A 23,007-nucleotide genomic window follows, 5' to 3' on the forward strand; every position below is an offset into this window, starting at 1 on the left:
ACTTTTGCTTAAAAATGGGCACTATGGCAAACGTGCCATCGATAATGTTTGAAACAATAACCTGTTTACCGTAGTCATAAAATAGCAATCTCAGTTCTGCAGCAGTACTGTGATTCAATTTAATAACATTGGCCACAGTAAGATGGGTTACTGATCGTTATATAAATAAAGTTTTACAGTAAATTGTACTCCCGCCTTACTGTAAATATTATCATGAAATATTTAAGGAGGTCTAGAGTTGTTATACTTGTTATTATGGGTGCCCTCCCCCTCTACCAGGGCCCCCCTCCGGGCTGTAGTCGGTCCTCTGTGCCCCATCATGGCGGCCCTGTGCGGGACGGGACTATCCAGAGGAGGGACCGGAGGGCGGAGCAGCCCGGATGATGACGTAGGATTGGAATGAGGGAGTGAGTGTTCCGGGTCAGAAACTGGACGGGAGAGGAAATTAACTCCGGGACGAGACTGAAAAACGAGAAATGCTACCCTCTTCTTCTTCTCGGAGATGTAGCCCGTGTTTCACCCGCTAAAGAGAGGGCGTTTAAAAGCGGCAGGAGGTCGACAAGAGACGAGGAAACCAAGCGGCGAAAAAACACAGGTGCCTGCAAACTAACCAAAGTGAGCCATCGACGCAGAGTGGTTCCCATGTTGGTCGCGACCTGACGGACGTCGGCTCGGTTGACGCCGCTTCACTGGCAGTGGGAGTTTCGGTGTTCGCTTGTGTTTTAACTGTATTTTAAAGTCCAGCACTGTCCCGCCGCAGCAATCTGTTGCATCCTCCCCGCTGTTTGTTTATCGCACGGCTACGAGGTTTCTCCCCACCTCCCCCGTGATGTTTCACTGCATACCCCTGTGGCGGTGCAACCGTCATGTGGAGGCGATCGATAAACGCCACTGCTCCCTGCTGTATGTGCCCGACGAGATTTACCGCTACGGGAGAAGTTTGGAGGAGCTGCTGCTGGACGCCAACCAACTCCGAGACTTGCCCAAGGTAAGCAGAAAAAAAAAAAACCTGCTTCCGCTCACTCGTTTTTTTTATTTGCAGGTTCAGAGGCAATGCTAATGTCGCATTTTTTTTTGGGTGACATGAAACGCGTCCCTCCAGACACAGAGCTGCTGCTCAGGCATCCCGTGAGAGTCCGGTGGGTCTCGGGGACAATAATTACGCAAGATCAGCAATGCAGGCACCCTGTGTAGGTGGAAAATTCCCCTGAGCTACACCTCCCACCACAGGTTAACTAAACGCATATGCCACAGTCTGGGTTTTTTTTTTTTTTTTATCATAAAACATTTTTATTTGAGACCCAAGTGTGTCAAGCATGTATAGCCTACCGCAAAACCCTGACATTGTGTCTTATAAGTCCAAATTGTTTGGGCAGGTGGGCCCTGAGGTCAGAAATACACATGCCCCTGTCACAGTCATTGCTGCATACAGGGGACATTCAGGAAGTTTAGCAATATGTGTACAATCTTAAATCGGTAACTTTATGACTAAGTGATAAATATTTAAGGAGTATGAGTAATGGAACACTAGGGAATGATATATATTCCATGAGGAGGTGAGGGATATGAATGAATGGTTGTTTGGATATGATTTCCATTTGTTTGACACAAAAACATATACACAATAATGCACTTGTGAGTTATTGTCAAAGTTGGTTTGTATATTTTGCTACAATCGTTTACAGGTCAACTAGATCAGAAAGAACAGTCTTCCTTAATCTTAGATGCCAACTATAGCTTACATATACAGGCCTCCAACCTCACCAGAATGTGTCGTGTCCTCACTTTTATCCAGCGTGGTAAAATACATTCAAATGAAACAAAACATATAGAGATGTAAGGCAACCACACTTGGATATGAGACCTTCACTATCCCATATAAGACACTTGTTTAACTCAACTGTAATATAAAGGTTGAATGTTCATTATTGATCTTAAAATTAATTTTTACAACAAGAAAAGCAAACGGCATCCGCTTATGAAGGCCATGACATCGAGATGTAGACGAATAATTCCAGTCCAGACAGTCGAAACTCAACAATAAGCAATGAACTCGGACCAAGATGGCAAAAGCCTAACATTCGAGAAGCTGAACTTTTGCTTGATTACTGACTCTGATTTACAAAGTGATTAAGGAGTTCATGAAATAACGATTCTACACCATCAATTCCAGTGCCATATTCGTAGGTACATAAGGGTTATCTTTCAAATCAGTCACTACAAGCCAAATTGGACTGTAATCCTTTACAGACACACAATCCCAATATGATTGAAGTACTCCATCATCACCACTCTATTTTTCTTTAATAAAAACCATGTAGGAGGACTTCAGGGGCTTCTCTTTGTGAATTACTGGCAGGCTTGGTGAGGTGGGGGGATACACACAAGTCACGCCTTCTTACATGTGACCTTAGCGCTCAGGATTAAGTGGGATACTAGTTAAAGGATTTGCAGGTTATTTCCCATGGGTATGAATGGTACTTGTAATATTTCTCCTTGTCAGGGCTTGAGACTGAAGAATTCAGAGTCTGACCTGTGGTGTCTTTTCTGACATATAGCTTGGAGCTGCTGAGCGCAGGGATGACGTTTGTTGTTTTGTAGCATTTTCCCTTTAACTTTTGCTGCCAAACCGGTTTCATTATAGAAGGCGCTCTCAGTTCCACTCTGGAGAGTCGGTTTGAAACCTGAAAATTGTGTCTCAATATAACCTTCAAAAGCAGGTAGTAGATTTGGTAATATATTGGGTCTAAAGCTGTTTAAGACAAATGGACAGATTAAGGAGTAAAGGATCAGACCTCATATAACTGGAGTCATGGTGGGTCGACGTGGATTAAAGGACTAATTTGTGCTTTTATATGTCTTTCTTTGATTTAGAAATGTATGTAGTACATACAGTACATAAAACTGCTGGTTAGCTCTCCCAACTTTCCCAAAATTTTAAGTAGCATTGATAAATAGTTTTTTTTATCTGGATCGAAAATACAGTGATTTTGTGTTTCAGCACCCGGCCATTTATCTGTATTCTAAAGTGTAATATATAAACAAAGTCATTAAAGGAGACATTGGGCTTGGCATGTTCATAGAAATGTGATGGAACAGAGATAATGTGAGCAACCTCCCATGGCCGTGTCACACTGCCTACTTTGTCCAGTGGAGAAAAGCACAGGAACAGGTATTCTGACTGAAAACAAAGACGGCATTATGTGTTTTGTTGTTGCTTCACTCATGCATTTGTATGTGCTAGTGTTTTCTAATGAATTCATAATGAATCATTGACCTGAATTGTGAAAAGTACAGACCAATAAAACTATAAAACCGACACACATGACAGACAGTGCACCTGACAAACTAGGTACTGTTAAAGTAAACCCTCTTTTCATCGTCTGCGCCCGCGAGGATGTCAATAGCAGGTGTACTCTCATTGTGACAACACACACAAAACTGCATGACAGTTGAGGCATCTCAATGCTCAGTTCAGAAATATTCAAAGTATGTTTAGAGGGCAGAGGGGTGGCGGCAAGAGAAACTGTTTATTGTGCTCTTTGGCATGTCACTAATGTCATCAATGCTTGCTGAGTGAACCCAAGAAACGTCCAACTGGATAAACCTTTTGTATCAGTCCAGCTCAGTGCTCACTGTGTGGCCTCATCACATTTGCCTCCGAGGTGGCTGAATGAATAAACACTGACCACGTATTATTGTAGTGATAATCATGTAACTAAGACACAGTAAAATACTTCAAGTCAATCATTTCAACCAGCAGGCAGATAAAGACACGCACAAGGCGGTTTTATCGGTGAGATGAAACTGCAAAGGTGTGTTTTTACACTAACAAGATGAGGCAAGTTGAACTTGAACTAGTTTCGGAAGTTTTACAAAGAGAAAATTTGCTGACCAAGTCATGGAGGCATTAAGCACGGTTATGCTTTTGTTTCTTTGATTCTTTTATGTATTATTTGTGCTGAGGCAGTGGACCAAATTAACTAACAGTAACTTGTGTCTCTTTGTTTGTTCAAAGTTTCCCTTAAGCAACTGTCTGATATAAACCATCCTTCTAAACTGTAGTCGTTAGTTTACTAAACTAAGAAGCTATCTGTGTGGGCGGATGTGTCAAGAGCTTTCAATAACTGCTTTTTTTACTTTTTTATATATGCAACGTATACACTTTTAACTGTATTATTAAGAACTTCAATTAGTTGATTAATTGATTAGTCAGTTGAGAGAAAAATAATCAGCAGCAATTTTAAAGTCAGTAAAGCGTTTCAGTCCTTTTCACAAATGCCCAACGTTCTCTGGCTTTACCTCCCTGATGTGAAGATGTGATGCTTTCTCTCTCATAAATGAAAATAAACTGAATATATTGCGGGTTTGGACTGCTGGTTTAATAAAACAAGCAATATAATTACATCTCCTCAGGCTGTGCAAATTTTGATGGCAAGTTTTCACTTGTCTGAATTTTTTTAGACTTAAAGATTTATGGTGCTGATTAATTGGTAATGAGAATAATCCCTAGTTTGAAGCACTAGAATTTTTATATTTTCTTAGTTCAACTAGAAAAAAAATTCTCAAATCGTGTTCAGGCTGTGTTTAAAAACAGTTTAGACAATTAATTGGCAACAAATTTGTTAATAAATTCTTTAAGCTTTTTTAAAAGCAAAACAAAAATCAATTGGTTCCACATACTCAAATGTGAAAGTTTACTGTTTTTTTTAATATTCTATGAAAGCATACTAAATATTTTAGGGTTTTTCGGTTTGTTGGTTGGACAAAACAATCAGCTATTTCAGGCTTGAGTATTTTATTAGGGACCTTTTTAGGCCTTTCCTTTTGTCCAAGGACGCAAAGTGATATCACAGTGATGATGAGTAGAATCCACTTAGAGACAGGAAGCTGCAGGTTTTATGACATGAAGTGGTAAATAAAGTGGTGTTATGACTCCCAGACCAGAAAGCTGGTTGTTGAACTGACTTTCTTACTCACATGTGATCTAAAAGATCATCAGGCTCATGAAGGTAGTGCAGTTGTTGAGGGTCTGACATGTGGCTCAGACCGTTTTAACTCTGGCTTATGCTGTATGATATATAATACCGTATACATATGACCATGTAACCTACATGCTACCTTAGAAGCATTCAACACTCATGCCTTTTACTCAAGTCTTATGGCTGTAGGGTTGTAGCCTTGCAAGCACACAGATTTTCTAACTTCTTGGTTAGGTTATGTAAGGATTTTGGACTACAAACACATCTTATTGTACTATGAATATGTTGCGAGCTGTTGTTGATGTGTGCTTGTTCTCTAACAAACCGTGCTGAAGGTGAAACTGAAGATTCAAACATTGACTGGAGTTAACTGAACGGTTAATATGTTCTTCACTGAGCCTGTTTTGGTTTTTGGGTGTCACACATGGATGATTGTTTGGGGATAGGCTCTGAATGAAACCAACAGGAAGAACAGGTTGGCTGTCGTTGAAATGCACAACTCACAAAGCAAATTTGTTGCTAGACTCAATAGAATCAAGAATGTATTGCTCTTTGTTACTTGTCTGATTGTTCTAATTGTTATCAAGAGGATTAGATTGGGACTAAGCTAAACAAAGGCAGAAAGGACTCAGAGTAGGCCTACCTGTGTATGCTTCTGCTATTATGTCTGTGTCATTAAGGTGTGGGATAGTTCAAGCAGGAAGTCTATGAGTGGTAAACACGTCTGTTAAATACATGTTTAAACAGAATTTGCATTATTTTCCTGATATGCCACAGTTCAGGTTAGTTTTATGGCAATAAATAGTACAAGTCAAAACTCCCTTGATATCATCAAGAGACAAATCTTTGAGCTGTGCACTTGCGATTGGAAACCGACTGCACCCACAATATGTGTTTTGTAAGCATATGAAAGTGAAATGAAGGTGGTTAGGATGCAATAGCGCAGGCAGTCATTACTTACATGTTTGTTTACTGGATGAAAGGATGAATTAGAGACTGTTTGAACTGACTTAAGACCTTGGAATGACGTGCATTTTGTAATAGGGTGGAGTTTGACTTTTGGACTCTTAGTCGCTGTATTTATTGTGCACACACTATAAAATGTGATCTGTGTCGGAATATGATCTATGAGTAATGAGTAGCCCGATCATGAGTTCTTATTTTATAAAAATGCACATGTGACAGATTGCATTAACACCTAGCTGATATTAACAATGATTAGATGTGCAGGTGACTATGCTTTTCTTTTTTCATTTCATGTCACTTTCATAGAGTTGTTTAGATCCAGCAACCTCCAGACAAAACATGTTACATTTACCTGAGCGTACAACAGTCCAGGACAGTAAGCTAATATGAAGAGGAAGCAAAGGGGAACACTGGTCCAGTTTCCTCCAAAACATTTTTCTTAAAACCTAAAAGGTGTTCCCCTAGCAGTATGGAAAGCCATAGGCTAACTAAACATTTTGAGTGTTAAATAGATGGTTGGGAAAAGCTGTTGCAGCTTGAATTCATGTTGGTTGCAATAGATTCCAATAGTGACACATTTTTACAGCATCAAAGAGTAAAGCAAAGTTATAGAAAAGGAGAAACCTGCAACTTAATCACCAATCTGCTTGGAATACACATCCATCGTGTTGCATTGCTGCATTTCTTGTGCAACAAAAGCAACAAGCTTGTGCATAAAAATAAATAAATGAGTTTTTTATCCAGAGATATTTATGCAATCATATGTGTTTGCAATATACAGATCAAAAAAGTACAGAGCGTGTTTAGCAATCAATTTAAATGATTAATTAAGAGAAATGATAAATGTAGGTATTGAGCAACTGCATTCATGGATGAGCCTGCATGGCCAGCTGCCTAGTAACTAGCAGTAGCAGGGAAAATACAAAGGCCAGAGGGAAAATTCATGAGTCTGCCTTTTCTGTCAATGCCAAAACATTCAGGGCACCTGAAGCAGTATTGTTAGCTACCTGCTTCACCAACACACAGGCAAGTTTCTGCCCGCTCCTTTTCCTGGGCGTCAAGTATGTGTTTATTGTATAATTGCTTTTAAATAAGTTGGCCAAGCGGAACTTTCTTTTCCATAAATTGACAACAGAAAAGGATCTTGGTTCTATTAATGTAGCTACCTGGACCCATGACCTCTCCAAACAATTTTACCAGTTGTATATGACAACCTCAGGCCAAGCATTCAGTCTGATAGTGTCATAAAAGCAAAGAAGAAAATAAACTGGTCTACTTTTAACTGGGAGACATGAAGTAAAAACCTGTTGTCAGACATAGATGGTAAAGCCTGCTGAATAAAAAAAATAAAAAAATCTCCCAGCGAGAACACTTGCCGTGTTAATTGCTTTTTCTCAAAAATGGCAGTGAAAATCAGTGAAACAGCAGGTGTTTAGTCATTAGGCTCTCGATGAGTTTACTATTATTAAAGGTCATACAAACAGAGAAAAGATTTGAAAGAAGATTTGAGATAAAAGACAGCATGTTGAGGCAGCAGACTGGCCTTCGTAATTGTACTCATGTTCTCATACTGAACTTTTTCTGACTAGAAGATTGACTTGAAACTGGGTCTTTTTCTTGCTTTATGTACCATTCAAATCCTCTGGTCATCTACAGTGATTGTGTCAGTGTATAGTCAGTGCCGTAGCCTGCTAGCCTAGCCAAAACATTTCAGGTTAAGTTGATGCATCACAACCAATGATTAGACATTTTGACAGAAAAGCATGGGTTTTACTAGTAACATTAACATTAGGCTCTGTTAAATTCAAGTGTCCCAGTAAACCATGACGGTGTAACAGACAGCCAGCATGCAAAAATACTAGGACCCTTAAACTGAAGCAGCAAAATGGCATTCAGCCATCTTTTTATTTAATTTTGCTTTTCCTACTGTGACATGTCCGAATGTCATCTATGTAACAGTATTTTCCAGGCGTTGTTGTTCACGTAACAAAAGTCTCAGTCTTTCATCAGTCCAGGATTCACCAGTGTCGTCAAAGAGCATTGCTAACATGTAAAACCCTTTAAAGCTTTTTTTTTTTACTGAATATGTGTTTTGTTTCAAATTTCAGCCATTTTTCCAGCTCATTAAACTAAGAAAACTCGGCCTGAGTGACAACGAGATCCAGAGACTTCCACCAGAAATAGCCAACTTCATGCAGCTGGTAGAACTGGATGTCTCTAGAAATGGTAAGGGACAACGCTGATACACCGATGCAACACAAACGTAAACTAGAATATTATGGCACATACCATTATTTTACATATTACATTTCTTAACTGTGTTTCTGCGTACTTTCTTCACATCTGCGAGAATTAATGTTTATAAAATAAAGATAAAGCATGGTTTTCATTAAAAGTGAATCTCCCAAGTAGTTTGTGTTAGATACAACAGAGAAGGCTGTTCACAGTTCACAGGCTGTGGAGCGAAAACCAAATTCAGAAGGAAGTTGAAAGAAAGCACGAACTGAAATTTAACACACACAGTGTTGTTTGTATTGAGTCCTTATTAAGTGGAAGTGTGTGTATCAGTTTTATTTTACATTGGATTTATCACAAAATATATTTTTTAAATAATATTTTAATCATTATTATTGTTTTCTTTGTTGTTTATCACTTGCATTTAAACCAGCTGTTATTATCTTATCTTGTATTATTCAACTACTGCTGATTGTATTTTATGTTTATTTTTGATTAACGTGTTTATAACCAGTGTCTTCTCTCTTATTCAGATATTATGGAAATTCCAGAGAGTATTTCATACTGCAAAGCCCTCCAAGTGGCAGATTTCAGTGGAAATCCATTAACAAGGTACTCCTCCAGATTATGTTGTTTTTAATGTTCAAAAAGAGAAACTAATTACCCATCAGTCATCTTTAATTCTTGAATAGTGGTCTCTTCTAACATATTTACATAGTTACATTGCTAAACCCATACTTTTAACATTTCATACTGATTTTGATACTTGATGCTTATTGATCTTTCCCTAAATTAATAGGCCCAATAATCCAGATATAATAATGTTTGAATAAAAAAAGGGTAAAAGTAATTTAAAAAGAATATCTTTCTTGTGGAAAGGAATTTCTGTTTCCATTGTTTGCACTGTGTGTTTTTGTCAGTGTGTGTTTTAAGAGATCCCATGCTGTTATGAACATTCACACACTCTCCTTGACAGATTGCAGATTGTGCATAATGTGCTTTTCATTGTGTGTCGGAGACTAAATCTAATTTGCACCTCAGCAGGGGCAAAACCCCATCGTTTTGCAGTATATAGTTTAGGAGGCAGGAATGAATAGTATTACAGAGTCATTGGTGTTCAATACTTTTAAAGTGCACACACACACACACACACACACACACACACACACACACACACACACACACACACACACACACACACACACACACACACACAAACACACACACACCTACACACACAACCAAACACTCTTTTTCCACAGTAGTAGCCTTATTTTCCACTCATCAGTCCTATTTAAACAGTTTGATAGTAAAGATCTAGTTCCCACTAAAGGTTAGCAGGGATGGGATGTCACGTTGTTGCCAATCCTGAATAAAAGGAAATATTGACGAACCAATCGGGATTTTTTTAAAGTATTTAAAGTACACAAGTATATTCACATACGAAATTCAAAGGGATTTTTTTTGTGTGTGTCATAATTAAAAAACAGCATCAGATGATATGAATAACTGAATTTGTTGTCTGTGTACAAGGAGCTGTCATTTTGGGACTGATGACAGGTTCCAGTTTGAATTTGAGTTGTGCAAAAGTTGTTGACAGCTTGCATAAAAAAATATTACTGTAGTTCAAGAGGACCTTTGGCTTACATTCATTTTTGAAAGACAATAACAAGTACCCTTGGGCTGCCACCAAAAATAGAGAAGCATTATTTTGTTTTTACTGCTATTGATCAAAGTGTGACCACAACTAGCATATAATTAGTCCCATCTGCTCAGCCTGCAATTTTATAATAATAGGAGGATAATGGTTTTTAGAATAAAAACTTGATAAAAGAAAGAATTCAAGTTGTCTGTCTTGAACAAGCAGATAATGAGTCCATTTAGAAAATTTAATTCGGGGTATTTTGTGTAATAAAACCGTTTAGAAAAATGTCCAGTAGCATTCCACAAATCGTCCCATGTAATCACATCCTAACATCCTGGAGTGAAACAGAAACATTCTGACCCTCTTTGTGATATTATATATTTTACCCCTGATGTTCATGTTCAAGTTAAAACATTTGATTTAATGTAGGAGGATAGAGAAGGGCAGGGCAAAGGTCAAAGATGAATAGCAACTAGCAAAGATAAACTCAACCAATTTATCAAGAGTTTATGGCTGAATTGTGGCGAACTCTTTCTTATCATTACTTGAAGTACAGTCTCAGTAGAAACAACGCAACATGGGCATCCGATTAGATTCCTCTTCTCTGGTATGCCTTAACATGCTTGTCCAACTTTCATCCACAAGTTCATGTCAAAAAGAGTATGTAAAGTATTTTGGTTAAATAATTATACGTGCACTCCCTTTCCACCTGGATCTCACCCTGTGGCCTCTCTTTTTATTTTTACAGGTTACCTGAAAGCTTTCCAGAGCTAAGGAATCTAACATGCCTTTCCATCAATGATATTTCATTGCAAGTTCTTCCAGAAAACATTGGGAAGTAAGTAAATGCACCGTTTCATCATACTAACTTTGACATATTGAGTGTTTCTAGCCTTTGCCGATTAAACATTTCCACACAGTTTCATAGCAGCCTGAGGTGCATTTAATGTAATGATGACGTCAAGTGACTTTAGTTACATTCCACCTGTCTCTCTCTATTTTCTTGTCTCACACTTTGCTTTAGCCTTAACGATCTTGCTAGGATTATCATTGATTTTAACTATCAGTCAAATCTATTTAATATATACTGTAAAATTACTGAAGAACCCATTTCAGTTTTTTTTAAAAGCAGATATTTGCTCAACCAAACCTACGAGCGGCGAGTGAGCTTGAACTTTAAAAGTGCTTGCATTTCTTTTATCTCCCTTTCCCCTGATCGTAATAATTACTTCTAAAATCTCATTGCATTGGTAAAATGATACCAACCACGTTACTCTTCACAGACACATCAGTCAGTGTCTTCTCCTCGGCTGCATTGTCCTTGCTTATAAAAGGCAAAAGCCTAGTTGTGAGATGGCATATAATCTGCTGCAGTAAAAAGGCATGTCCGGCCAACATTCTTATTCCTATGAGGTCTCCTTTCTTCTTGAGTTCAGTTTATAATTGGATTTAATAACAGAACTGTGTGCTTTTAGGTCAAATTGCCACAAGGGATGTTTTTAGTAGAAGTTTGGAGTTCAAGGGAAACTAAATTTAATTTTAAACCCTTTCAGAGGGATTTAAAGGGATGAAATTACTCTAGACGTGCACCTTTGGTTAGAATGTTGATAATATCCTGACACTGATAAAAAGGTACTAGTATGTAACTGCTAATAAAGTCAGATGCTTATTTTTGTAAACATATAACACTGTACAAATTGTATGTACTTTTAAGACAGAATTACAAAAATAGATGTCATTAAAGACACGCTCTTTAAAGGCACTTCTTCCTGATGTTGATACAGTGAAACGTGTGCTGATGTTGTCCAGGAGGATATCTCAAAGAATAATTGGCAGTGCTCTGGTTGGCATATTTCAACCATAAGATAACTGCTGAAACTGTTGGAGCTAATCTAAACAGAGTTTGGTCTTGGCTGCCACGGTGCCATAAATTAAGGATTACTGCGTAACCTCTGAGGGATGATGCATGGCTGACTGATAAGACCCTGACTGTGATTAAAGAAAGGTTTCTCTTTGCTCCTTTAGTGATCATAACTCAAGATTGTACGCTTTGAAATAACACTATGATAGTTATAGATGTGCTTTTTAGGCGTAATGTTAGTCTGATTTTCTACACATACGGTGTTGATAGACCTTAATTAGATTTCATGCAAGACACAAAACACCAGATGGATTTTCTGATTAAGATCCATACTGCAATGGATTATAGATGCAGGGGCTAAAACTGGGCTACGACAACCGTAGCTGTGTTATGTGTTCTTCGTGGTGTAAATATTTCCTTAGTTGTAACATATTTTTTACAAAATGTTAAACCAAGCCAAAAAAAACAATAAAACCAAAGTCAAAATATGTGTTTGCCTTGAACTGAATATTGCATTGGAAATGTCTTAAATAGACTTCTTGTGCAAACCCTGTCCTACCTAGCAACACAGTGTTTTTCATGGACAGAATGATTTCACTGTCCTCCCAAAAAAGGTTTTGCTTCTTTCATAAATCTACATTTTGTAGTCTAGCCAGTTTGCTTTAAAAGCTACCTCTCATATTATTCCTGTTTTTTTGTTTTGTTTACTATGGCAACAGCTGCAAACTGAGGCAGCAGTGATATAAATCTGTGTTTCCTAGGGTTACCTCAATGAAATATACAATTCTTAGGTTAAGCTTTGAGTGAAAGAGATTTCCTCACACCCTTTTCCTCATGGTACGGCATGTGCCCCACATATGTCCCATATCTATTTTACATAACGCAGTGACTTAAGGCCTGCTCTCTGTCAAGGAAGAAGGTTATGAAAAACATGCGGTGGGTTTTTAGAAGTGGTTAAGATGAGAATGTTTTCTGTCCCAAAGAAAAAAGCTGTGAAAGCTTTATGCAGTTAGGTGGCTGTTTCCATTATTTATCTGTTTTTTAATCTGTGGCTCACCGGCCTGCTGTGGCGAATGAACAACACAAGAATAAGGAAAAAGTAGCTGTTGTATTTCCTGTTGTATCATTTGAGGGCCGGCCTGTAGGAACGAGTTCAAACATATCTACTAGATTATGCTAATCCCTTCGGCAGAGCCAAACATTTATTTACTCACAATCTGAAGGAAAGGCTTTATTTTGACTCCTCAGTCCATCTCTAATAACACACAATGGTTGAATTATTTAGTCTGGGTTCTCAACAAGATGGACATGTATTATAATAGTTTATTGTCATAAAATCCACTACTAATCTGGTACATTTACAGTACTGAGGCATGCATAAGCAGCCCTGCGATAACATAACCCTGTACTTTGGTCTATGATAGCCATTTAGATATTTTGCCCTTCATTCAAAGTAGTGGTTGTTTATGCTCCTGCAATTTAAGGGCCTTGATAAGACTGACACGCCTCCAAAATACTTCCTGTTCTCAGATATCTGATTGCGAGGAGACATTTTGCAATCATTTTTAGCCTTCATTGAAAACTCATTGTTTGTCTAGAAACACGCAGAGCATCATGTATAATAATTATCTGTGTAGTGGAGATATGAGAAGAAGAAGTATAAAAACTGCAATGCACAGGATTTCTAGAGCTTCTAAACATTCCTTTTTTTTCATGTCATCATTGCAGCCTTTCCAACTTGGCATCACTAGAACTGAGAGAAAATCTGCTGACATTCCTACCAGAGTAAGTATTCAACCAACTGCACTTCTTATGTGGGTTTATATTTTTGTTGTAAGAGAGGCTATGTATTTTCATTCATTGTTCATCGTTATAGAACAAGCAGCAGGCCTCTGCATTGTTATTTTGACTGCTTGCATTTGAACTTCTGTTTACATGTATCATCCACAGGTCACTATCTATGCTTCATAGACTTGAAGAACTCGACCTAGGAAATAATGAGCTATACAGTTTGGTAAGTTGTTTTTGTGTCTGGAAGCTGGGGAACTTGTTTACTCAGAAGGATGCCACATGCCTCACAAAATGAGCAGGAATTAAACTCTTCCCATTTCCTTCTTCTTGTCACGTCCAAGGAGATTAGCATCCCTCGAGAACTGCTTTTCACCGTCCTCCCATCACCCAGATGGGAGGACGGCCATCTGCTTTGAGCTTTGGTTTTTAGTTGTAATCTTATGTGGTAAATGATTTACTGACAGATGAAGCAAAGTCAGGCTGCAAAGAAAAGGCTCTTTATGTGTTTTATTTTATTTATAACTTATCTTGCGTACATTGAATTCAATTATTTACATTGTTCACCGTTAATTATTAGTAATTATTTCTGCTTTCAGTTTTGATAATTGATATCTGGTACACTTCTAAAATCTTACCTGTGTTTGGGCACTCTGTTGACACACTAATGAATGTTGTAGAGACATGTTTAATATATACAAATACTCTATAAGTTATGCAATTCATATACCAATTTTTTAATTGGTTTGGCAAATGAATAGTACCCATGATGAAATACCCTCTTGAAGAAAGCTGTGTAGCCTCAAACGTTTTGGGGCAAATAAGTATAGATAGAAGTTTATGGGAGCGTTGTGAAACCTTATTTCATTTATTTTTAATTAACTTTTATTCCTCCTGTGGTCTGCAACTTGCTGTGGGCACACAATTTTTGTAATTTGAATCAAAGGGAAACTAAGTGCATTATCAGAACCAAGTTACTTATGTTGTATTTTTCTGCTTTGTTGTCTCTTTCGCTTCAATTTTCCTGGCTCTCACTCTTTCAATCCCTACATTTCTTCTTCCCACATAGCCAGAGTCAATCGGTGGTCTTGTCAGCTTAAAGGACTTGTGGCTTGATGGAAACCAGTTGGCTGAAATCCCCTCAGTAAGATAATACATTTTTTTCTTGTATTTGAGAATCTGTTATTGTCTTTGTATTGATAAGAGTACCAGCGTTTCATGTCATTTTATAGCTTAAGAACCAGAATATTTGTCTTTGTCCTCCCAAGATTATAAAAAGCTAGTTGTGCAGTCATGTTGACCGAAACTTAAAATGTACATTGGTGCTCTGAATATGAATAAAGTACAATGATTAATTTGAATTTGACTGTATAGTCCTATCTGACTTTGTATATTATCAGAGTGGTCATTTATGTTCTGTCGTGGCCCAAAACCTGAGATTAAGTGTTGTTAATGCATCGACAACATTACTTGTACTCTTCTTTCCTCGACTGTATTTGCTGCCGTGTTATTGTAACTTTGCTTACCACAAGTCTCTACTCTGCACTTAAGGAGTTGGGCAGTATGAGAAGCCTGTTGTGTCTGGATGTATCAGAAAACAAAATGGAGCGACTTCCGGAGGAGTTAGGTGGCCTGGTGTCGCTCACTGACCTGCTGGTGTCTCAGAACCTCATTGATGCTCTACCAGAAAGCATTGGTGAGCATGTGAATCCGCCCAGCTCTTAATTAGCATGATGACACCACCTTGAGTGCTTGTTTTTTGTATGTTTTGACTATCTTATCTAAGAGGTTATTTCTCCTCATTTGGGTAATAATCATATATGGGAAAATAAAACGTTTTCCTTAAGTTTCTGTCTGTTATTCATATAAGTAATCATACGACACTGCATGTACTGTATGTGGCGAGCCAATAAGCTTTGGTGTGAAAACAACCCACTAAAATAAATATGCAAGCGTCCATTTCCCTCAATATCACAGTAACTCCTTCATCAGTCTGCTAATCTGTGTCTGAGCAAGGTTGATTTTGATTAATATATATTTTTCTTTCTCTGCAGGAAAACTACGGAAACTTTCTATATTGAAAGCTGATCAGAATCGGCTAACGTATCTTCCAGAGAGCATCGGTAACTGTGAAAGCCTTACTGAACTTGTGCTCACTGAAAACCAGATACAGGTGTGTTTGCAACTGTATTACACCCAGGTCTTTTAAAATGTAAAGAAAACACTATGGGATAAGTACATATATGTACATATAGTTCATTTTCATTGGCTGTTTCTATGTATATGTTGCATTAACACAGTCGATATGAAAGCAGCAGCAGCACATCACATCATGTTTTGGTATAATGAATAAAGAATAAAGGTTTTGTTCTCACTACAAATTACATAAAATTGATATAGATGTGTTTGTTTGTGCCTTTTTACCAGGCTGCATCAACACCACAGCTGCGGTGACAAATGCACCATTGAGTATCATTCAATAACAACAATAGTTGCCTTTTATGCGATGAATTTGAACAGATTGAACACATTAGCACAGCCTCATGATTAAACACACACGTGTCAAACAACTGAAATGTGACAGGAATACATTGAGTTGTTCTCACAGATCGACATAGATATTGAAAGCCAATTTCAGGGGATGCACACATGGCAGTTCTCACCAGTGTGTTTCTGTTTTGTGTGTTAACAAATGAACCAACTGTGTGAGCAACACATCTCCTTTTGTCTCTCTGCACGAGAGCAGTGCACTGTACTGGTGACACATGTGAGACAAACAGTTTAATAAGTTGTTCTAAACATAAAGTAAAGAGACAAATGAGATAAGGAAGTACTCTTATTGTGCTTTTGTAGTAATTAAGCTTCCAGTGTATTCATAAAGTCATAATGTTGTTTGCAATTATTTTTACAGAGTTTGCCGAGGAGTGTTGGGAAATTAAAGCGACTTTCCAACTTCAACTGTGACAGAAACCAGCTAACGGCATTACCTAAGGAGGTAAGCTTTTCATATATCATCCGACATCATTTATTTTAAATTTTATTTGAGGATAAACCCCTTGAGACACACCATTTTGTTTTCAATGGGGTCCTCAGGCACAAACTTTCTCTAAAAAGTTAAAGGTGAGATAAGGTAAAGAAATACAGGTAGCACTTTCTATGACATCCATGTCCATAATCATCATAAAAATACTCATAATGGGTTATGATCTGCTTAAAGCACTGTATAATCATTGTTATAAACAATCATCAATATTCGTTACGCGAAATTAAAAACCATAACCATTACGCATTACAAACATTCTATAATGATGGTATATAATATGTTGCAGGTCACTCACTGACATCCTTTTGCAAGCCCATGTCTATAATGCACTATAAACATACTTATAATGCATTATAATCTGCTTATAAGCACTCAAAAATCTTTATATTGCTTTATAACAATAACACATAATCGTGAAGTAGTATGATACTTGACCTTACCAGTCATTATGCAATGCTTTATAATGTGTAATGATTGTTATAAAGCGATACCACTGCAGTGATTAAACAGTGCTATAACCAGATTATAACCCATTATACATTTGTAATGCATTATAAACATGGACGTAATAGAAAGTGTTACCAAAATACAAATGTAAAAGGAAAGATTGATTGATTGTAAACGTCCGGTTTTGACTGATGGCAGAGAGAGGACTTGCTAAAAACAGGACACTTAAATAAAAGCTAATATGAATAAAATAAAATATAAAAAAAGAATAATAATATTAATACAATCAGAAAAGCAATTCAGCTTGTAGCTATAAAACAATTAACAAAGCTTGATAAAATAAGATATTTACCAAAAAGTAATAATAAAAAAAAAGCTTTAACACTTTTTGCTTACAAGTGGTGCAAGTAAGTGTAGGTGTCAAAATTGCAGCATATGTGACTATTTGCTGGTAGATTGTACTCATGGACATGTCAATCTTTAAATGCAACTGTTGAGATTTTCATTGGCTCAAATTGTCAAAAGTTAATTCACGTTTGGATCGACAATGCTCTTACTTGTCAAGCTCTCTCATTTCACGTTTACTGCTCAGTCCTCTGGTTTGTTCAGCTCGGTCTGAGTGTATCCATTGTGTTTGTATGTGACATTCTTTTCTAAACCTCTTGTCTGTTTGAGTGAAGGTCCGCCTGGTTTAAAAGCTTCATCTGAAAGGCTTCTTCAGACATCGTACAATGCCCCTATGTTTCTATGGTGCAAAGACTGCAGTGTTTGGAGAAAAATAACAGTCTAGATAATGAATCGATGGCGTCACCTTTTTCTCAAACCAGCATTGCATGGCATCGCTGACCATCACAGTGTTACCATGAACCAAGTATTGATTTGTGCATTTCTGAGCTACTTGACCATTGGCCCAGTTTTATGGATTCTATTGATTGTTTATTAGTTGCTCATAAAGCTTTGACCCAGCTGAATTTTGTCCGTGTTCATATGGAAGCAGACTTAATAAGGTGTTTGTTTACTGATGACTCTATGAATGCAATACGTACCTAACAACATATTAACTTGTGTAAATGATGAGCCTAACTTGCCCATTCTAACATGAGGAATCTATTAAACAATACTTCTATCCTGCTATCTAGTCGGCTCAAGTCTCTGCCTTGTCTGGCTATTAGGCCTAATTGGTCCTAATTTTAGGTTCCTCTGCCCCAATCCATTGACATTTTACTGGTCTGCCATTGAGATCACCAAATCTGGGACAAAGTACACAAATGCTGACAGCAGATTAACGCTGGTTTCTATTGTTATTAACACATGCATTTATATTTCATTTTTTACTAGCAAGGGGGAAAAAAAGAGTACAATTAAATGCTATATGTGTGTCTACCTATATATGTTTTTATGCCTCACAGGACACCTGTACACTGTCTGACATTCAGCCTAATCAAACTATTTCTTCTGTCTTTTAGATCGGTGGCTGCAGCGGTTTGAATGTCTTCTGTGTACGAGAGAACAGGCTGACGAGGATACCGTCAGAGCTGTCACAAGCCACAGAACTGCATGTGCTAGACGTCTCTGGAAATAAGTACGTTCAACAACACGCTCACATCTTCTTTCTTCCAAGTAATTTGAAGACTTGATCGATGACTTAAAAACAAAACAAAATGTTAACCAAATACTGAAACATGATTTCATTTTACTTACTAAATACTTGATGAAATACATGTTTCTACTGTATTGACCGTTATTACTCACCGTCTGTCAAGAGGTTGTTTTGGCTTTGTTTCTCTGCCACTACCTGTTTTGTTTCCAGAGAAGGCTGCAGCGATGTCTGCTGCTTAGTCACACACAAACATGTTCGCCTCTGTGTCTGGAGGGGTTTTCCCTCCTCCACATTGTCAAAACAACTGCATAACCTGCAGGTATCTTGTGGTTTTCCAAGTTAGTGATTTACATCCGTTCTGTTTTCAGGCTCACATTCTTACCGATGTCACTCACCACGCTACGACTAAAGGCCTTATGGTTGTCAGAAAACCAGTCGCAGCCTCTCCTCACCTTTCAGACTGACCAGGATCCCGACTCAGGGGAGAAGGTGCTCACCTGTGTGCTGCTGCCACAACAACCATGTGAACCAGAAAATAAAGGTACCGTTTTTTAATCGAGCAAAAGCCTAAAATAATCCTCAGAGGTTCTGAATAACCTTCATGGATCATCGGTAATAGTGATGTATCTAGAGATTTTTCTCATACCGGACTGAAATTACATTATATGTTTTCATGAACAGTGTTCCTTTGCATGTGCACTATTTGTTTGTAGACCAGTCTCCCCATCCTCTTTAAGTGTCGGTGCTTCCTCTACAGTGAATTGACTCGGTGCCAACAATGTGATAATTGAGTAATTTTCATCAGTTCTTGCATCGTCTCCAAGTATTTCTTGCCCCGCGGTTTTGAAGACATTATCACATGATCTGCTCGGGGAAGCACAGTGTGTTCTGCACCCTCTGATCCTTCCCGGCAGTATCTGTCGATTATGAGGTCCTGTAAGGGATAACGGCCTATAACAGATCAGCGCCTCTCCTGTCCCTTGAGGCCTCCTTTGGTTATTTTTTTTTCAGAAATGCGGTGGATGGACGGCTAAAGAGGCTTAGTAGCGGCTGGCCTGTTGCCATTAAGAGCTCGCCCACTGGGTAGAGAGATGCAGCTGAGGGCGAGCTCTATCTCTGCCTGATACAACGGTTTATTGTAATTCTTTTCTTTGCTGTCATCCACGGACTTGGGCCTAAATCTGTCAGGATTCACTGCCAAGTGTTTGCTTCTTGCTTGACCCTGCATTTAGCATTAAAAAAATACGTTTGTTTCTCCCTGAAAAATGTATGTATTCAATATTTTTTTTTATTATAGTTATTCATTTTTGTGACCTGCCATCTCTCTCTCGGGGCAGAGATGCAGATATAAGACTGGTGGAGGTCAGACAAGCGAGGCTGAAGCTGAAGTTGGGGGCAGGGAAGATTGTGTTGCTGTAAGCCTGTGACTAAGCTCGGATTTGAAACTGTGATCTGGCAGTTTCAGGCTCTCTCTTATGAGCGCTGGGTTATGTGACAGATTTCATTTCTTGAGTTGGCAGTTTGCAGAGAAGCAATCACAACAACCATATTGATTGTAATGTGCTCACATATTCGCTTCAGATAGCACGCTTCAACTATCTAACTATCTGAGCATTTTGATTAGAGCATGAATTCCAGTAAGACAACTTCTTTTTCTCTCTCTTTTAAAAACAGGCTCTGATAATCTTGCCCGCTGTGGAGCCCTGGAGAGTCTGGTGAATGACATGTCAGATGACACGTGGGACGACAAAGCCATGAACAGGATCAGCGCCATTCACTTTCTGGATGCCGATGAGGAAGAGGATGACGACAAGGTGAGACCAGCAAACTCGACGGCAAATCTCACAGTTATAAAAGTGATATTTCCTCTCCCTTCCAGGAAAAAGTGTACTTACTGTACATACAAAAGATGTATCGCTTATTTGAATCTCTTTCCTTCACACAGGGAACACTACTTCGACGGGCCACGCCTCACCCTGGTGAGCTGAAGACGATGAAGAAAGCGGCCGAGAACCTCCGCAACGACCTGAACGCTGCCAAAGGCCTGGACTCCAACAAAAACGAGGTCAATAACGCTGCAGACAGAGTGACCACATCTGTGTGACCTTTACCTCAGAAATGTTTTTTACCTCCTGTGTCTCGCCGTGTCATCCCGCACAACCCCGCAGCCCCTTTTTTTATTTTACCTACGAACCCCCGGTGTGGCCGAGCCCTCCTCTGATTAAACCCTGGGACGCCTGTAACCTTACTCCATCTCCAGTCCTGTGTAAAACATGTTTGACTCAGTCTACCAGGGCTGCTGTGCCTTCCTCTTTTTAATTAATGTCCACAGTAATAATCTGCTCAGAGATGGTCCTTTTTAAGAAGATATTTTAAAGATTTATTACTTTTTTAAAAGCCTCTTTTTCAAAACATACATTAGGTAGTTGCACTATTAAAAAAGTCTTTATAATATGGTCAAACCTTTTTAAATGTATTATATATTTGTTCTATATCTATTTTCCAAAACACTGGTTGAATACTTTTTACATTTTGGGCAAACATAAAAGCAGGAGTTTTTTGGACCTACTGATTAAGGATAATTGTATAGTCTCTTGTGAATATTGATACTTTTATACTTTTTGGCAGCTCATATGTAAATAAAATGTATAGCAATTTTTTTAATCAGTTGAAGATTTTTAAACTTTTTTTTTCTTCTTTTTGAACTTGGTACTTTTGTCATCAAAAAAGAAAAGAAAAAAAGAAATGAACAAAACACAGTCACTGATGTCTTATTCAATCCATATAATTGTTATTGGGTGAGTGGATGGCCTTGATTTCTTTTTTGTTCATCTCTAAAACATCTAGTCCTATTTTTGGATAATAAATAGATTTGATTTATATATTAAGTTTGGATTTAAGTACTGCACATCAACCTTTAATTACTCATCTGCAACGTAATTGTGCAGAAGTAACAACGCTGTCTTATTTATATGTGCTGTGCTTTATTGCTTTGCAATGTTTTTCAAATAGATGCCAAAAACAGTTGTATATTTTTTTTAAAACAGTTTTCTTTCCCTTTAACAAGAGTTCTGTATAGAATAATCATCTGAGGTTTGTTGAGAATGAGGTTCGTACCACAAGGACGGCATCCTTTAAAACTGCAGTTGTTAGAAGTTCCATTTTAATGCACTTCTCAGCGTTTCTTAAATTCTTTTAAATGGTACATGATAATTTGTATTATTTTATTTTTAAATTGATTGCAAAAATTGGACCAGAAAAATAGGTCCAAGTGTTGGTTTTTATGTTTTTAATTATTTTCTGATCAAACTGCACAAAACAGATCTCAAATGGGCTCTGCACCTTGAGATTTGGATGACTTTTTAACCACTGATCAATAAAATGAGTGCAACACTAAACAACATGTTTCTTATTCCTTTTAATTTAATTGAGTTTAGAGAGATGGACTCAATCCTAGAAAGTTAAATTTGAACTTAAAAAGGTTAGATTTAAAACCAGATAGATTTGTTGTGGTCTTTCTTATCATCCAGATCTTAAAATAGTATCTAAAGACTTAAACTGACTTGCTTTGAGGCAAAAAAACCCAGATATTCCATTCCTGCCCCCTCCATTGCTTGTTTTGTCTGCCCAGCAGTGCATGATGCTTCTGTAATGCTCTGCCAGCATGTGACATATTTGACTTGTTCACCCTGCACATGATGCATGCTTTACTGGCACTGGCATGCTTTAAGTACATCACAGAATGAATGTATGCATTTATATTTTAATGTTCATGGAAAGTGCACCTTTATTTGAATCTAATTGTATATTTTTCATTAATCGCTTGAAGATGAGGAGTACTATTTTCCCAGTGAATTATCTGTTGAATCAAAAACATTTAAAAACTGGCAATTCACTGGAAAGTCTTTGTTACTGGTGTTACTGGTGTTCAATTTCAGGTGCTGTATTGTTTCTAATAACAAATGTAATGAAGTTTAAGATGGCCTCCCACTATTCTCAAGTGGAGGCTTCTTCAGTGACACTACAATGCATTTCAAGCATGGCATCAACTGTCACTCTCTTTCTTTGCCTCATTCTCAAGATGCATCAGAAGACGCATTTTGGCAAAAAGGCAGAGAAAGAGACACAAACGAGATCTTTCCATCTTGACTGCTCTTGCTTTATAAAACCCTATGCACCAGTGGGCGCTGTGCAATTACACTTTGCAGTATCACTGTTTTGGTGCCCCCTGGTGCGCAACATAAGCATGCATTATGAATGGTCAAACATGATTTTATTAATGTGGCTTAACTACATTTATCATCAGCTGCTCCACTGGGAAGCATTAGATTCCTCCAAAGATCGGCATTGTGCTGCTCTTACTTTAAGTCCTGCCCTGACACACAGTCATGCATTCAAAATGAGGGACATGGTTTCATCAGACTTATTCCCCACTGATCT

General features: G+C 38.0%; 1 protein-coding gene across 1 annotated transcript; it reads left to right on the forward strand.

Moving 5' to 3' along the window:
- The first annotated feature begins 346 nt into the window (after window positions 1-346).
- lrrc1 (leucine rich repeat containing 1) lies at window positions 347-21,956 on the forward strand. The gene is made up of 14 exons (XM_054599666.1): window positions 347-988; window positions 8,057-8,174; window positions 8,717-8,795; window positions 10,577-10,666; window positions 13,418-13,474; window positions 13,640-13,703; window positions 14,547-14,621; window positions 15,029-15,173; window positions 15,532-15,650; window positions 16,389-16,472; window positions 18,434-18,549; window positions 18,936-19,108; window positions 20,242-20,381; window positions 20,513-21,956. Exons 1-14 carry the CDS (start codon window positions 830-832, stop codon window positions 20,669-20,671), a joined length of 1,578 nt encoding a protein of 525 aa, XP_054455641.1. The 5' UTR covers window positions 347-829; the 3' UTR covers window positions 20,672-21,956.
- The last annotated feature ends 1,051 nt before the right edge of the window (window positions 21,957-23,007 follow it).

Source organism: Anoplopoma fimbria, chromosome 6 (assembly GCF_027596085.1).
Source record: "Anoplopoma fimbria isolate UVic2021 breed Golden Eagle Sablefish chromosome 6, Afim_UVic_2022, whole genome shotgun sequence".
Classification (NCBI taxonomy): domain Eukaryota; kingdom Metazoa; phylum Chordata; class Actinopteri; order Perciformes; family Anoplopomatidae; genus Anoplopoma; species Anoplopoma fimbria.